The sequence below is a fragment of the Trachypithecus francoisi genome, unplaced genomic scaffold (assembly GCF_009764315.1).
Source record: "Trachypithecus francoisi isolate TF-2019V2 unplaced genomic scaffold, Tfra_2.0 Lachesis_group13, whole genome shotgun sequence".
NCBI lineage: Eukaryota > Metazoa > Chordata > Mammalia > Primates > Cercopithecidae > Trachypithecus > Trachypithecus francoisi.
In genome coordinates this window covers 122096111-122113741 of record NW_022681458.1, presented here as the reverse complement: position 1 = coordinate 122113741, position 17631 = coordinate 122096111, and the positions used below count along the sequence as shown (strand labels likewise).

At 39.7% G+C, this 17631-nt stretch overlaps 1 protein-coding gene across 21 annotated transcripts in view; it reads left to right on the top strand.

Moving 5' to 3' along the window:
- Positions 1–17631, top strand: part of CLASP1 (cytoplasmic linker associated protein 1) — a 305011-nt gene that overhangs the window by 137684 nt on the left and 149696 nt on the right. For all 21 annotated transcript variants that reach the window (XM_033231811.1, XM_033231808.1, XM_033231795.1 and 18 more), the window contains exon 8: positions 7097–7164. In XM_033231811.1, coding sequence (XP_033087702.1) covers positions 7097–7164 — 68 coding nt within the window. The remainder of the gene's footprint in view (positions 1–7096; positions 7165–17631) is intronic.

Sequence of the window (17631 nt, the reverse complement as noted above, 5' to 3'; positions counted from 1 at the left end):
CTGCTGTTAGTCTGATGGGCTTCCCTTTATGGGTAACCCGACCTTTCTCTCTGGCTGCCCTTAACATTTTTTCCTTCATTTCAACTTTGGTGAATCTGACAATTATGTGTCTTGGAGTTGCTCTTCTTGAGGAGTATCTTTGTGGCGTTCTCTGTATTTCCTGAATTTGAATGTTGGCCTGCCTTACTAGGTTGGGGAAGTTCTCCTGGATGATATCCTGAAGAGTGTTTTCCAACTTGGTTCCATTTTCCCCCTCACTTTCAGGCACACCAATCAGATGTAGATTTGGTCTTTTTACATAATCCCATATTTCTTGGAGGCTTTGTTCATTTCTTTTTCCTTTTTTTTTTTCTCTAGACTTCTCACTTCATTTCATTCATTTGATCTTCAATCATTGATACTCTTTCTTCCAATTGATCGAGTAGGTTACTGAAGCTTGTGCATTTGTCACGTATTTCTCGTGTCATGGTTTTTATCTCTGTCAGTTCGTTTATGGCCTTCTCTGCATTGATTATTCTAGTTATCCATTCTTTCATTCTTTTTTCAAGATTTTTAGTTTCTTTGCACTGGGTGCATAGCTCTGAGAAGTTTGATCGACTGAAGTCTTCTCTCAGCTCGTCAAAGTCATTCTCCGTCCAGCTTTGATCCGTTGCTGGCGATGAGCTGTGTTCCTTTGGAGGGGGAGATGTGCTCTGATTTTTTGAATTTTTTGAATTTCCAGCTTTTCTGCCCTGCTTTTTCCCCATCTTTGTTGTTTTATCTGCCTTTGGTCTTTGATTCTGGTGACGTACTGATGGGGTTTTGGTGTGGGTTCCTTTGTGTTTGTTAGCTTTCCTTCTAACAGTCAGGACCCTCAGCTGTAGGTCTGTTGGAGATTGCTTGAGGTCCACTCCAGACCCTGTTTGCCTGGGTATCAGCTGCGAAGGCTGCAGAACGTAGAATACTGCTGAACAGCGAGTGCTGCTGTCTGATTCTTGCTCTGGAAGCTTCGTCTCAGGGGTGTACCCCACCATGTTAGGCCACTCAGGGGTCAGGGACCCACTTGAGCAGGCAGACTGTCCGTTCTCAGATCTCAACCTCCGAGCTGGGAGATCCACTGCTCTCTTCAAAGCTGTCAGACAGGGTCATTAACAACTGCAGAGGTTTCTGCTGCATTTTTTTTTTTTTTTTTTTTTTTTTTGCTATGCCCTGTCCCCAGAGGTGGAGTCTACAGAGACAGGCAGGCCTCCTGGAGCTGCAGTGAGCTCCACCCAGTTTGAGCTTCCTGGAGGCTTTGTTTACCTACGTAAGTCTCAGCAATGGCGGGCACCCCTCCCCCAGCCTGGCTGCTGCCTTGCAGTTAGATCTCAGACTGCTGTGCTAGCAATGAGGGAGGCTCCGTGGGCGTGGGACCCTCCGGGCCAGGTATGGGATATAATCTCCTGGTGTGCCATTTGCTAAGACCCTTGGTAAAGTGCAGTATTAGGGTGGGAGTGACCTGATTTTCCAGGTGTTGTGTGTCTCAATTTACCTTGGCTAGGAAAAGGAATTCCCTTCCCCCTTGCACTTCCCAGGTAAGGCAATGCCTCGCCCTGCTTCAGCTCTCACTGGAAGGGCGGACCAGCATCGACTGTCAGACACACCCTAGTGAGATAAACCCATACCTCAGTTGCAAATGCAGAAATCACTGTCTTCTGTGTCACTCACTCTGGGAGCTGGAGGCTGGAGCTGTTCCTATTCCGAGTCTTATTTATTTATGCAGTCTGACTTTTAAAAACTTTTCATTGGAGTGTTTAATCCATTTATATTTAATGTAGTACTGGTAAGGTAGAATTTGTCTGCAGGTGTGCTATTTATGTTCTATATGTCATGATTCGTTTCTTTGTTCCTCTGTTACTGCCTTATTTTGTGTTAAACAGATATTTTCTAGTGTAATACTATAACTCTCTTACTGTTTATTTTACTTTTTTGGAGGGGGCTTATTTGCAGTTGTTCTGGGGCTTACAATTAACATCTTAAACAGCCTAGTTAAAATTGATACTGTTTAATTTCAGTATTAAAAAGCTTTACTCCTACTTAGCTGTTTTCTTCTTTTTTGCTGTCATGCAAATTATATCTTTATACATTATAAGCCCACCAATGCATATAGTTCTATACTTATTGTTTTATGCAGTTTCTTTTTAAGTTATGTAGAACAAGAAAAGAGTTAAGAACAAAAAGTACCTTTATATACTATATTTTATATTTACCTATGACTACATAGGTATAACTATATTTTTACTTATTTTCTTTATTTCTTCATGTGGATTTGAGCTGTTGTACAGTGTCCTTTCATTTCAACCCGAAGGACTGTTGCTTTTTGTTTATCTGGTAATATTTTAAGTTCTCCTTTGTTTTTGGTGGATAGTTTTGTTACATATAGAATTATTGGTTGATTGTCTTTTTAATTTCAGAACTTTGAATATATTATCTATTCTCACGCTGCTCCACTCTGGCTTTCATGGTTTCTCATGAGAAATCAGGTATTGACCTTTTTGAGGATCCCTTGTGCACAATGAGTGGGTTCTCCATTGTTGCTTTAAAGATTTTCTCTTTGTCTTCTCTTGTGACAGTTTGGTTATTGTGTCTAGATTTGGATCTCTTTAAGTTTATCCTGTTTGGAGTTGCTCGTTAAATATATAGATTGTTTTATATCCAATTTGTGAAGTTTTTAGCCATTATTCTTCATATCTTTTTTGATAATTTTTCAACGTGGTAGATGCCTGAGGCAACAATAACAACTAGGGCAAAGAATTGGACCCAAAAGGTCTTTGGAAAGTACCATATGTCCTTGTCTTTTTTCTCTTTTCCTGGGACCTCTATTATGTGACTGTGTTGGTACATTGGTTTTGTAAGATGATCTCTTGGGCTCTGTTCATTTTTTTGTTTGTTTCTGTTACTTAGATAGGATATAATAACAGTTGACTCATCTTCAAATTTGTTGATTACTTCTTGTCCCAGCTCAGATCTGTTGTTGAACTCCTCCTAGTGAATTTTTAATTTCAATTTATTGTACATTTCGTCTCCAGAATTTCTATATGGTTCTTTTAAATATATTCTTTCTCTGTTGTTATTCTCTATTTGGTGAGACATTGTTCTTACACTTTAATTATTCAGAAATAATTTTCTTTAGATCTTTCAACATATTTATATTAATTGACTTGAAGTCTTCATTGAGTTAAGCCAATGTATAGGTTTCCTTACAAATAGTTTTTGTTGACTGAATTTTATTTCCTTTGTATGGGCCATATTTTCTTGTTTCTTTGTCTCACAATTTCTTGTTGACTCTGGAGACTTTAAATAATATATTGTGGCAACTCAGGAAATCATATTCTTTCCCCTCCCCAGAATTTTTGTTGTTACTGTTTATTGTTTTTGTTGCTTATTTTGGTCTAGTGACTTTCCTAAATGAATTCCTTAAGTCTTTGTTCTTTATTTTATGTGGCCACTGAATTCTCTGGTTGGTTAGCTTAGCGATTAGTTAATGATTGCACAGAGATTTCCTTTAGCGTGTTGAACCAGTAAGTCTCCCAGACTCTGTGACTGGCTCTGTGTTTTGGGGGCATGCTTTCAGTGCTGTGAAAGGTGTTTTACACCTCTGTCTTCCTTTTTACTTCCTGCTTGTTCAGAGTGTCAAAGTCAGCCAGCGGGGGACATTAGAACCTTCAGGAGTCTTTCCTGGGCCTGTGCATTTGCATAGCCTTGCACATATACCTCCCAGATTCCCAGGAGTATGTCAGTATATTCAGAGTTTGCTGTGGACATCTCAATTTCTAGCCCCCGCCCTCCTTTTCCCCGCCCCCACCCCCCCTCGCACCCCCCCGCCATTTTTGGTCAGTTTCTTTGCTCCAGTTGCTATTTCTGTCTCGGGTATCCACCATATTGAACAGTTGTCACAGGTTAGTTTTGATCATCACCTCAGGGAAAAGGCCTCTAACATTGAACAAGCTCCAAGTCAGGTCAGATAAAGACAAGCCCTACAATTGGGCTTGCAGGGATGTGCCAGGTAGGTGGAATGATAGTTCTTTGGGAATGGGGACTTTTAGGGAGCTCCAGACTTGGGAGCTTCAGCTCTTTCTAGTGGCTGCCAGGCTGCTTGTTTTCACTCTTACCATGATGGTAAGTTGATTTGGACAGTTTTTGCCAATGTTTTCTTTACTTCTTTGAAGCAGATTTTTGAGGGTCCATACTCTGCCATTTTAAAGGGCTCCTCTCCTGTTTTATGATCACAATATTTTCTCTTATCTCTTTGGAAGCACTAATGACATTTTTAAAAAAACTTTTTCTTTCTCTTCAAAATCTCTTCTGTCCGCCAAGTTTGGATTTCTAAGTATGTGTTTATGTCGATTTCTCTTTTTCATGCTAGAAGCTCTAAGTATATGGATGCAGCTTATTGACTGAGATTGCTGTGTTTAAGTATTTGCTTCCAGGAAATTATTTAAAATCTATATATAAAATTTTCTAGAAAGAAACTAATTTGAACTAAATCTTATAGTAAAATAAATTCCAATTGGATTGAAGAGTTTAATATGGAAATTTAAATTCAGAAAAAGTAGGGGAAGATGGTAGTTATTTGTCAAACCAGTAAAGAAATTTATTTTAAATGGAAATCCAGAGATTTAAAATAAAACAATTTGGTGGCTTCAGAGGGTAATCATTAGTTATGTATTCAATGTCTTTGAATATATGAAACTCATCCTTTTAGATTTATGTGAATCAGTAGTTCCCAAGAGAGACATTTTATATTTTTGTGCTCAGAGCTAGCAAACAAAACCAGTCCTTTCATTCCTAAGGAATGCTTTGTTGGTGTTAGACTGTCTCTTTAGGTGGTAACCTTGATAGGAGCTGTTGTAGCAGCATTAATGAGCAGAGAATGAGGGAGCTAGTGAGACAGGAGTGTGAAAGCAGAGGGAATTCTGAATTAAGGTGCACATACCAATAATAGTTATGTTTATAGTGTTCTCATACCTGGTTGTTCAGGCCTGCCAGGTCGTGGGTAATGTGACCACAGTGAGAATGCCTTACCACTGAGAAAGAATCCACAGACTCTGGACACAATTACCATTTAGAATGGTGAATACTCTCCCAGGAATGGAAGAAATACTTGCCCTCTTCCAGTAATTTCAGGAACAACCAGACTAGAGGTATGCCTTGGCTCCAACTTACAAACTTGCAGGCATGCTCACATCAGAGGGTGTGGTTGTGACACAATCAAGTAGTGCCTTAGTGAGGGCATGCCCTGGCAACCTGTGTCATGATATTATTTATGAGTTTGTCAAGCCATTGAAGATCTTTGTTACTTTTAAAAAGGAACGATAATGGAAACATCATAAGAAACACATTCATGTAAGGCATCTTTCCAGTTCTTTAGTAACTGCTGGATTTGAAAGTGAGTTATAGTTTTACTCATTTCTGGTCCTGAGATGGCAATTGGAGTTTTATTCAGTGCCAGTTTTAACTAATGGGTAGTGTCTGCCTGGAATAGTTTTGAGAAGGATTCTGAGGGAACATCTGGGCTTGGTGGAAAGATGGCTTGAAAAGATTGTTGGTGTCACCTATGGAATGGGGAGAGGCAGTACATCAGGCTGGTTCATCCCCTTCATTTGCTGATGTGTAATTTTGGCCTCTCTCTTACTTAGAGCATAAGCTCCAGAGGGTAAGAACTCACTAGCTCAGTGTTGGGCTCATAATGGGCACTCTAGTTTGGAGTGAATGAACTAACACCAGAGCTTGTGTGAATACCCACAGTTTTCCAGAGTGAGGAGTTAGGTTTCAGCTGTCTAACATAGTGATGTAACTCCTGAGCGAGCATCTGCATGGCATACGTAGTGCTTGGTACAAATACCAAGAGAGCATAGCTCACATCTCTACCCCTGAGGAGCTTCCATTCGCTTGAGAAGAAAAGACAAACATATTTGAAATGATGAGAGCTGGCAGGATAGGATGGTGTGTTAAAAAGCACTAAAATGTCCCTAAAATTGAAGGCATAGATACATTACTTTGGAATCTCAACACTTACTCCAATATACCTGTGCTTTGCTTGAGAAAACCTCTTTTTTCTTTTTCTTTCTTTCTTTTTTTTTGAGACAGAGTTTTGCTCTTGTTGCCCAGGCTGGAGTGCAGTGGCGCAGTCTCAGCTCACTGCAAGCTCCTCCTCCTGGGTTCAAGCGATTCTCCTGCCTCAGCCTCCCTAGTAGCTGGGATTACAGGCGCCCACCACCACATGTAGCTGATTTTTTGTATTTTTAGCAGAGATGGGGTTTTACTATGTTGGCCAGGCTGGTCTCAAACTCCTGACCTCAGGCGATCCACCTGCTTCAACCTCCCAAAGTGCTGGGATTACAGGCATGAGCCACCATGCCGGGCTCAAGAAAGCCTCTTTTTTCTTAACTTTTTCTACTAAATATGATTGCATTCTCCCACCTTTTTCTTTCATTTTTGGTGTCTAACTAGGATGGAGTATTTAGACTGGTTAAGGAATTTTGCTTTAATTTAAATGCCAAGGTGAAATGATCCATTAATAGAAAATAAATGTAATACAGATTTTTTTAAGCTGAAGATTATCCAGTCACAGCATTTGTTTCTAGAGAAATTATTTATAGCATTTTTGGATTAAGCATGAATCACAGCAGGAAGCACAAGCCTTTGTAATGTACTATTAGTGCATTTTGAAAAGCTCCATGCTAAGTAATTGATAGTTTGCGCTAAGAGAGAAATAGGAGAAACACACACTTCTCATAATATATACATTTTGTGTTGTCAGTAATGTCTGAGAGCAGGGGCTCTGGATGACTACTCTCAGGGCTAGAATCTCCACCCCACACGTATGTCACCTTAAGGAGATTAAATGAGCTCTTTCAGATAGACTTCTAGGCCCATTCTTTACCCATAAGTAAGTGCTCAGTTATCGTTGGCTATTGTTAATGTTATTGATTTAGTCACTGTGTTTCGTTATTAGGTGGGTCTGTATCATTGATTTTTGGGGGGCGGTGGGGATCAACTTCACATTAGCATTTTAATGTAATTGGCTATGAGCAGTGATGGTTAATAGTTTGTTTACATTTTTGCTTTCATACAGGTTGAATGTAATTTTTACAAAATTTGATGAAGTCCAGAAATCTGGAAACATGATACAATCTGCAAATGGTGAGTAGAAAAAGCATTCTCTGCTTTTGCTTTTTCAGTTTTACATTCATATCATTTATGTTATATGTGAACAGCTGAATTAGGTAATTTAGTAAGGGTTTCTAACTCTTAAAACTTAACCTCCATTCACCCAGTTTTCCAGGCCAGAAACAGTGGAGTGAATCATCACTGACTTTCATAACCTGTACTGAATTTAACTAATCCTGTTGGCTTTACTTTTAAAATTGCATCCTGAATCCCAGGAACTGTCATCATCACTGCTACTGTCTTCCCAGCGCAAGCTGTCATGGTATTTTACCTGGGCTCTTGTGTTTCCCTCCTAAACAGTATCTTTTCTTCTACTGTTTCCCCATGCCTAAAGTCTGTTTTTCATGTAGCAACCAGAGTAATCCTTTCAGAATACAAGTCAGGTGATGTGAATCCTCTTCCTAATCCTCCAAAGGCTTCCCATCACACCCAGGCTGCAATTCAGCAACTCACCATGGCTCACTGGGCCTCGAGTGATCTGGCACTCATCACCATTCTGATGTCATTTGAATTATTCTTTGTGAAAGTTCTCTTTGCTCTAGCCACGTTGACCTCCTTGCTAATTTTGAACATTTTGAGCATCTCCTGCTTCAGGACCTCTGTGCTTATAATTCTTTCTGCCTGAAGTATTTGCCCTGTGGGTATCATTGTGGCCTCCTCCCTCCTCCCTCATGCCATGAAGATCTCACTTCATACAGTATCACTGCATTACTGAAGGCCACCAGAATACCACACTCTGTGCCCTCACCCTGTTGGAGTGTTCTTCTTAGCGTGTATCACTAGAAAAGTATGTGTTTACTCGTGAGAGCAGGACCTTTACTTTATTCCCTTTATTGTTCTTTATTTTTTTCTCAATGAGCGTAAGTTCAATGCCTTGAAGAGTCCCTGGCTTGTGATAGGTGTGCAGTAAGTATTGTTGAATAAATAAAGTAATGATTTTGATGTGAATCGTAACCTGTTGTTTCCAGTTCCTGTATTCCTTTCCCTATACTTTGTGATGATATTTGAGAACTAGTGGGTAATTCTTGTGAGTCCAGAAGGAGAGGAAAAGACAGGAATGAATTAGTCCTGTATGAAGGAAAAAATATCAAAAAGTTAATTGCTGAGAAAAACTTTTCTAACTCTGGATACCTCATTGTATCATAGCTAGGCTATTTTAGAATTTTTAGGTATATTAGATTACAACCAATACCGAATTCATTAATCATGTTGGATTTACTTTTAAAACTGCACCCTGAATCCCAGTAATTCTCCTCGTCACTGCTCCTGTCTTCCTAGTACAAGCCTTCACATTTTGAATATCTTGAGATTGTAAAGAAAAGTCTGAGTGCTTTTCCTCAAAGTAAGTTGGTACATAAGGGCAGACTATAACTGTATAATTTGTATATAACTGTGGTGTAATTTTCTCTACCTTGTACTTTAGTGTACATACTTTGATATGTACTTTAAAAAACATATCATTGGTAGAGCCAATGGCATCTGAGTGGTGCACTCGTGATGAGTGGAGTTGCTTGGTGTCCACAGGCAGGTCTTCATAGGCAGTTAGTTGATGGACACATGCTTTTACTTTTGTGTAGATGTATTTGTGTGGTTTCTCAGTTTAAAAATTGTTGGCACTGGGACAGAACATGCTGGGCAAGTAAGGAAAAGCAATGGCAGGAAAGTGAGTTTGTGCTTCATAAGCCAGTATTACGGCTGTGAAACAGAATCTCATTATAGTGCTGGCATTGGGGAGAAAGACTGCATCCACATTGGGGATCTTGCCTAAAAGAGTGTACATACACTCCATGGGATCCAGTGATGTGACAAATATGATTTCACCCTCAGAAATGCCGAAACTGTGTGGCATTGGATGTATCACAAGCAGCGTTTTCTATGTGGTTAGGTATAAATATTGCCCCCAAATTCCCTTTGTGTGTGTGTGTGTGTGTGTGTGTGTGTGCACGTGCACACACATAGGTGTAGGGTTGAGAATGGAAACAGTTCTTTTAAACATCTATATTAAAAATAGCAAATGGTAAGGAAGCCTTAACAAAATTTCTTGGAGGTCGATAATTTCAGCTTTTGGCTTTATATATGTAGTATTACTGTTTTAATTGTTAGAGCCAAAATGTTTAAGGAAACTAATATATAGCCATATGTGTAAAATTTTAGAATTTCTAACCTAAATGATTTTCATCTCTTTACAGTAACTTTGAGAGACCAGTAAAATGTTCAGTTGCTGTCAAAAAACAAACCACCTGATTTCCTTCATTGCACATTTAGATGGCGTAGAGAAACTGCAGTAGTGATGGAATAAAACCTGTCTCCCTCTTTTATCTAATTTTCTCTCTCTCTCTCTCCCTCCTTTTCTTCTCCTCCTTCTTTTTCTCTTTTCTTTTCCCTTCCTTCCCTCCCTCCTTTCCTTTTTCCTCTTTTCTTCTCTTTTCTTTTCTTTCTCTCTCTCTCTTTCTCTTTTTCTTTCTGTCTCCTTCTCCCTCTCTCTCTCTCTCTCCCTCCCTCCCCCCACCTCCTCCTCCTTCATGTTTTTTTTTTTTAAACACAACTCCCAGTGTAATTCTTTGATCTCTTTTGAACTTCAAACCTTTGACTGTTCAGCTTTCTCTAGATCCATCCATCCTCTGCTTTCTCCATTTCTTACCTTATATGGCTTATATTACAACCTTTTTGAACTTATTAGTTGTAGGAGTTTTTGTAGCCTCCGTGGAGTTTTCTACATATACAGTCTTGTGATCTGCAAGTAGCAACAGTTTTATCTCTTTCGGATACGTATGCTTTTAATTTCTTTTTCTTGCCTTATTGCACTGGCTAGAACTTCCAGTACTATGTAAAATAAGAGTGGTGAGATGGGACATCCTTGTCTGGTTCCTATCTTAGGTGCTAAGTCTGGTATTAGCTGTAGGATTTTTGTAGATGTTCTTTATCAAAATGAGGTAGTTTTCTATTTACTGCTGTTTATCTTTTTTTTTTTTTTTTTTCCAGAGCAGGAATAGAAGTTTATTTTAAAAGGCTCAGAACAGGAAAGAAAGGAAGGTGTGCTTGGGAGAGACCCAGGTGGGCACATGAAACTTAAAGAAAGAAAGTTAAATGCCGTTATCTGAGTTTTTGTCAGAAATAGGTGTTAGGTTTTTTGTGAAGTTATCAGTATATTTTAAAAATTGAGATACTTTCTCCTTCTAGTTGCCGTTCATTTAAAAATTAAAAATTGAGATTATATATAATTTACCTATTGGTGTTTCACTTTTTAAAGTGTGTGCTTTAGTGTTTTGTTTTTTGTTTTTTTTTTTTGAATATTCACAAAGTGTGCAACTGTTACCACTATTTAAATCTAAAATGCTTCACCCTCACATCCCATTCCCATTAGCACTTACTCGTTATTCCCCTCTCTCCCCAGTTTCTGGCATCCTATTTTCTGTCTTTATGTTGCCTATTCAGGGCATTTTGTATAATTGGAATCATGCAATATTTGGCTTTTGTGTCTGGTGTCTTTCACTTAGCATGATGTTTTCAAAGTTCATCCATAATGTAGCATGTATCAGAAGTTCGTTCCTTTTTATGGCTGAGCAAGATTCCATTGTGTGATTAGATTACATTTTCTTTATCTGTCTATTGATGGACATTTGGGGTTGTTCCACTTTTTGGCTGTTGTGAAGAATGATTCTTTGAACATTGATGTAAAAGATTTCATGTGGATATGTATTTTCATTTCTTTTGGCTGTATACTTTGCAGTAGAATGGCTGGGTTGTACATTTAACTTTTTGAGTAACTGCTCAAACACAGTAAACACACAGTTTTCCAGTTTTGCGGCACTATTTTATGTTCTTACCAGCCACCTGTAAGAGTTTCCAGTTTCTCCACATCCTCGCCAGTAGTTGTTATTGTCTGTCTTTTTCATTATTGTCACCATAGTGGGTGTAAAGTGGTATCTCATTGTGGTGTTGATTTGCTTTACCTTGACGAGTAATGGTACTGAACATCTTTTTCATGGGCTTATTAACCCTTTATATACCTTGGTTGGAGAAATGGCTATTCAAATAAATCTTTTGCCCATTTTCTAAAGGGGTTAATTACCTATTTATTGTTGAGTTATAAGAGGTCTTTAGATGTGTTACACACCAGACTCTTACCAGATGTGATTTATTTGCAAATATTTTTTCCCATTCTGTGGGTTTTCTTTTCACTTTCTTGATAGTGTCACGTGAAATATAAAGTGTTAAATTTTGATGAAGTCCAATTTATCTGTTTCTTTTTTCTTTTGTTATACCTAAGAAACTATTGCCTATTTTTGGCCAGGTGCGGTGGCTCACACCTGTAATCTCAGCACTTTGTGAGGCCGAGACGGGCAGAGATTATCTGAGGTCAGGAGTTTGAGACCAGCCTGGCTAATATGGTGAAACTCCATCTCTACAAAAATACAAAAATTAGCCAGGTGTGGTGGTGCACCCCTGTAGTCCCAGCTATGGGGGTGGCAGGTGGGGCCCTGAGGTGGGAGGATGGCAGGGGGTGGGGCAGCCCTGAGGTGGGAGGACTGCTTGAACTTGGGAAGCAGAGGTTTCAGTGAGCTGAGATCGTGCCACTGCACTCCAGCCTGGTCGCGCGACTCTGTCTCAGAAAAAAAAAAAAAGAAGAAACTATTACCTATTTTTACCATAGAAAAGAGGCCAGGCATGGTGGTTCATGCCTGTAATCCTAGCACTTTGGGAGTCCGAGGTGGACAGATTGCCTGAGCTCAGGAGTTCCAGACCAGCCTGGGCAACATGGTGAAACCCCGTCTCTGCTAAAATACAAAAAATTAGCTGGGCGTGGCAGTGTGCACCTGTAATCACAGCACTTTGGGAGGCCAAGGGCGGAGGGGTCATGAGGTCAGGAGATTGAGACCATCCTGGCTAACATGATAAAACTCTGTCTCTACTAAAAATACAAAAAATTAGCCAGGCGTGGTGGTGGGCGCCTGTAGTCCCAGCTACTCGGGAGGCTGGGGCAGGAGAATCGCTTGAACCTGGGAGGCGGAGGTGGCAGTGAGCAGAGATTGTGCCACTGCACTCCAGCCTGGGCGACAGAGCAAGACTCCATCTAAAAAAAAAAGAAGAAAGAAAAGCGGGGTCTGTCCTCCTCCTGGTTTCTTCCTGCTTTTTGGGCTGCACCTTCTTGGCTTCCTTTATCTAATATCTACTAATTAGTCATTATATTCTTAAAGCTTGATTCTAGGCCTTTTCCTTTCTCAGGCAGTGCTTTTTCCCTGGTTACAGATATCCATAGCTGTAATTTTATTTATTAGCTATATCACATTTTTTCATAAATGTTTGTCTCCTATACAGATCTTGGTACAGGATTGGAACCGTATGTGAAACAGCTGCCTGTCTGACATTTCCTCTTGTATTTGAAACATATATCTAAAACCAAATTTATATTCTACTTCTGGCTGAAAGACAAAACACAAAATAGTAAATATTGCTCCACCCTAAATGTTTTCTGTACTCCTTATAAGCGTGATTGCTCCATTATTCATCCTGGTATGTTAAAGATTGGGTGTCATTTTTGATACCTCCCTCTCCCTCGCTTTTCATAAATGTTACCGCTGATTCGTATGGAGTTTAACTCAAATATTGCTTTTTTATTGAGGTAAAATCTACATATATAATTAACTATCTTTACCATTTTTAAGTGTACAGTTCAGTGGTAATAAATACATTTATATATATTTTTTCTCTTCACTCTTCCCCCTCCCCTTCCTGGCCTTTGGTAACCACCAGTCTAATCTCTACCTTCGTGAGATATACCCTTTTCGCTCCCACATATGAGTGAGAACATGTGATATTTGTCTTTCTGTGCTTGGCTTATTTTATGTAATATAATGGCTTCTAGTTCCATCCATGTTGCTACAAATAACAGGATTTCATTCTTTTTATGGCTGAATTATATACCATTGTGTATATATACACATTTTTCTTAATTCCATTCATCTGTTGTCCTCCCAAATGGTGTCAGATCCGTCTGTTAAATGTGGGCAGTCACCCTCTACCCCACTGCTTGGTAGGCATCATTTTTGCAGGTTTCCATTTGGTGATTATTTGACTAATACCTATCTCGGCACTGGACTGTAACCCTTCTGCATACAGGGGACTGTGTGTCTGTGTGTGCTCATTCTAAGACTCAGATACCTCGCAGGCTGTCCTCTTAGTCCCAGTGTTCTCTGCGGTTGGTTTGTTTCACAGGAACCAGCTTTTCTTCTTTGTCTCTTAGTAAATCTTGAGTGCGTGTACGAACACTTAGTATCTGAGATGACTAGATTCTTTTTCTCTCTGCTTTTTCCCGTGGATTCTTATATACCCACTGGGTTCTGGAGTGTTGCCTATGAGCTGGAGCTGAGGGAGAACTGAGCAAAACACAGGAGAGAATGAATGACAACGTGGGGCTCATTTCCAGGCTCCTAAACGACCTCTTGGGCAGAGGTTCTGATCACTCGATAGCTGCCTTGGTTGGTTAGCGCTGCATGTCCACAGAGGGGCTTCCTAGGCTGACTCAAAAGGGTGTCTGTTAAATGATCTATGTCCTTCTAACGCCCATTTGTGAAAATTTAGCAGCCTATACTCAGCATAAGGACTTGGCAACAAGTATCTGTTTAATAAATGGTGACTGTGTATGCCAAACAGTAGTTTTAGTTGTTAATTTTCGAGTGTGGGTGCCCCCATGCCTCCGTGTGGAGAAGTGTAGACAGTGTCAGGGAGCAAGCCAAAGGGGATTGCTTTGGAAATGTGTGACTATCCTTCCTCCTTAGGAAAGGCATCTGTGCCCTGCTCTGCAACGCTTTAGCTGTGGGACTTTGGGCAAGTGACTTAACTCTTGTGAAGCACATTTGCTCATCTGTAAAATGGAGTGAAGACCTTCCAGAGATTTTGTGGAGAATCAGTGAGATTGTGTGTAAAATTCTTAGCACAGTGCCTGGGACATGGTTGGTGCTCAGAATAATAGATTCTCCTCCAGTTGCTCGATTTTAGGGGTATATTCATTTTTTAAATGAAAATAATATTTGAGAATAACTGTCATACTTGTAGACTTTCAGATTATTTTGGAGCACATGTTTAAATTTTAACATTTATTTACTTTTAAAATTGTTATTATTATTTTTTGAGACAGAGTTTTGCTCTTGTTGCCCAGGCTGGAGTGCAGTGGTGCGATCTTGGCTCACTGCAACCTCCGCCTCCCGGGTTCGGGCGTGTCTCCTGCCTTAGCCTCCTAAGTAGCTGGGATTATAGGCGCTCACCACCATGTCCAGCAAATTTTTGTATTTTTGTATTTTTAGTAGAGACAGGGTTTCACCATGTTGGTCAGCTGGTCTTGAAATCTTGACCTCAGGTGATCCACCCTCCTCGGCTTCCCAAAGTGTTGGTATTACGGGCGTGAGCCACTGCGCCCAGCCATTGTATTCTTTAAAGTGACAATACTCTTTAAAGATTTTTATTTTTTATTTTATTTTATTTTATTTTTTTGAGATGGAGTCTTGCTCTGTCGCCCAGGCTGGAGTGCAATGGTGCAGTCTCGGCTCACTGCTACCTCCACCTCACAGGTTCAAGGGATTCTTCTGCCTCAGCCTCCCAAGTAGCTGGGACCACAGGCGCCCACCACCATGCCCGGCTAGTTTTTTGTATTTTTAGTAGAGACAGGGTTTCACCGTGTTAGCCAGGATGGTCTCGATCTCCTGACCTCAGGTGATCCGCCCGCCTCGGCCTCCCAAAGTGCTGGGATTACAGGCGTGAGCCAATGTGCCTGACCCAAGATTTTAAATTTTTATGGACATATAGCAGGTGTATATATTTATGGGTTACATGAAGTATTTTGTATAACAGTCACATCAAGGTAAGTAGGGTATCCATCAACCCAAGCAATTATCATTTCTTGTGTTACACTCTTTTAGTTATTTTAAAATGTACAATAAATGTTGACTGTAGTCACCCTGTTGTGCTATCAAATACTAGATCTTATTCTGTCTAACTATGGTTTTGTACCCTTTAACCATCCCCACTCCCTTCCCCACCACCACTATTCTTCCCAGCCTCTGCTGGGAACCATTATTCTTCTCCCTATCTCCATGAGTTCAGTTGTGTTAATGTTTAGCTCCTACAAATGAGTGAGAACATGTGAAATTTGTCTTTCTATGCCTAGCTTCTCTTAACATAATTTCCTCCAGTTCCATCCATGTTGTTGCAAATGACAGGATCTCATTCTTTTTATGGCTGAATAGTACTGCGTTGTGTGTGCCTACATTTTCTTTATTCCTTCTCCTGTTGATGGACACTTACGTTGCTTTAAAATCTTGGCTATTGTGAACAGTGCTGCAATAAACACGGGAGTGCAGATATCTCATCAATATACTGATTCCTTTCTTTTGGGTATATACCTAGCAGTGGGATTGCTGGATCATATTGTAGTTTTAGTTTTAGTTTTTTGAGGAACCTCTATACTGTTTTCTGTAGTGGCTGTACTAATTTAACATTTCTACCAACAGTGTACAAGAGCTCCCTTTTCTCCACATCCTTGCCAAAATTTGTTATTGCCTATCTTTGGATTAAAGCCATTTTAACTGGGATGAGATGATACCTCATTGTAGTTTTGATTTGCATTTCTCTGATGATCAGTGATGTTGAGCACTTTTTTAATATACCTGTTTGCCATTTGTGTGTCTCCTTTCGAAAAATGTCTATTCAGATCTTTTGCTTATTTTTAAATTGGATTATTCGGTTTTTTTTCTATTGAGTTGTTGGAGCTCCTCATATATTCTGGTTATTAATCCCTTGTCAGGTGGGTGGTTTGCGAATATTTTCTTGCATTCTGTGGGTTGTCTCACACTTTGTTGATTGTTTGCTTTGGTTGCCCATACTTGTGGGGTATTACTGACAAAATCTTTGCGCAGACCAATGTCCTAGAGAGTTTCCCCCATGTTTTCTTTTAGTAGTTTTATAGTTTGAGGTCTTAGGTTTAAGTCTTTAATTCATTTCTATTTGATTTTTGTGGTGAGAAATGGGGGTCTAGTTTTATTCTTCTGCATATGGATATTCAGTTTTTCCAGCACCATTTATTGAAGAGACTGTCCTTTCCCCAGTGTATGTTCTTGGCACTGTTGCAAAAATGAGTTCACTATAGATGTGTGGATTTTATTTCTGGGATCTCTATTCTGTTCCATTGGTCTGTGTGTCTGTTTTTATTCCAGTACCATGCTGCCACAAAAACAGCAATGGTAGTAGTATAATTTGAAGTCAGATAATGTGATTCTTCCAGTTTTGTTCTTTTTGCTTAGGAAGGATGGCCTTGGCTATTCTGAGTCCTTTGTGGTTCCACGTAAATTTTGGGATTACTTTTTTTATTTCTGTAAAGAATGTCATTGGCATTTGATAGGGATTATGTTGGATCTATAGATTGCTTTGAGTAGTATGGATAGTAATGCTCTTTTAAAATTGCTTTGTTGAAATATAATTTACATACCGTGACAGCATTCATTTCAAGTGTATAATTCAGTAATTTTTAGTATATTCACAGATAGCTGCAACTGTGCATCTATTGATGGACATTTGGATTGTTTCTACCTTTGTCTATTGTGAATAGTGCTGCTTTGAACATTTGTATACAAGCTTTTAAACACCTGTTTTCAGTTCTTTTGAGTGTATATCCAGGAGTCGAATTGCTGTATTATATGGTCATTCTATGTTTAACTTACTGAGGAATCACTAAACTGTTTTCCACAGTGGCTGCACCATTTTATATTCTCTCTAGCCATTACCCACTTCTCCACTTTCTGGCAATGCTTGTTTTTTGTTGTTGTTGTTGTTGTTTTAATTTTTTTTTTTATTATAGTCACCCTAGTAAATATGAAGTGGTATCTCATTGTGGTTTTGATTTGCATTTCCCTAATGACTAATATATTTGAACGTATTTCCTGTGCTTCCTGGCCATTTGTAGATCTTCCTTGGAAAACATCTATTCAAGTCCTTTGCCCACGTAAAAATCGAATTGTCTTTTTGTTGTTGAAATATATATGATTTGCAGATAAGATTTGTAAAAATTTTTTTTTTTTCATTCTGTGGCTGATCTTTTCACTTTTTTTTTTTTGGAGAGGGAGTCTCGCTCAGTCGCGCAGAATGCACTGGTGTGATCTTGGCTCACTGCAAGCTCCGCCTCCCAGGTTCTTGCCATTCTCCTGCCTCAGCCTCCCAAGTAGCTGAGACTACAGGTGCCCGCCACCACGCCCGGCTAATTTTCTGTATTTTTAGTAGAGACGGGGTTTCACCATATTATCCAGGATTGTGTTGATCTCCTGACCTCGTGATCTGCCTGCCTCGGCCTCCCAAAGTGCTGGGATTAAAGGTGTGAGCCAATCTTTTCAGATTTTTTTTGGGACGGAGTCTTGCTCTGTTGTCCAGGCTGGAGTGCAGTGGCGCATCTCA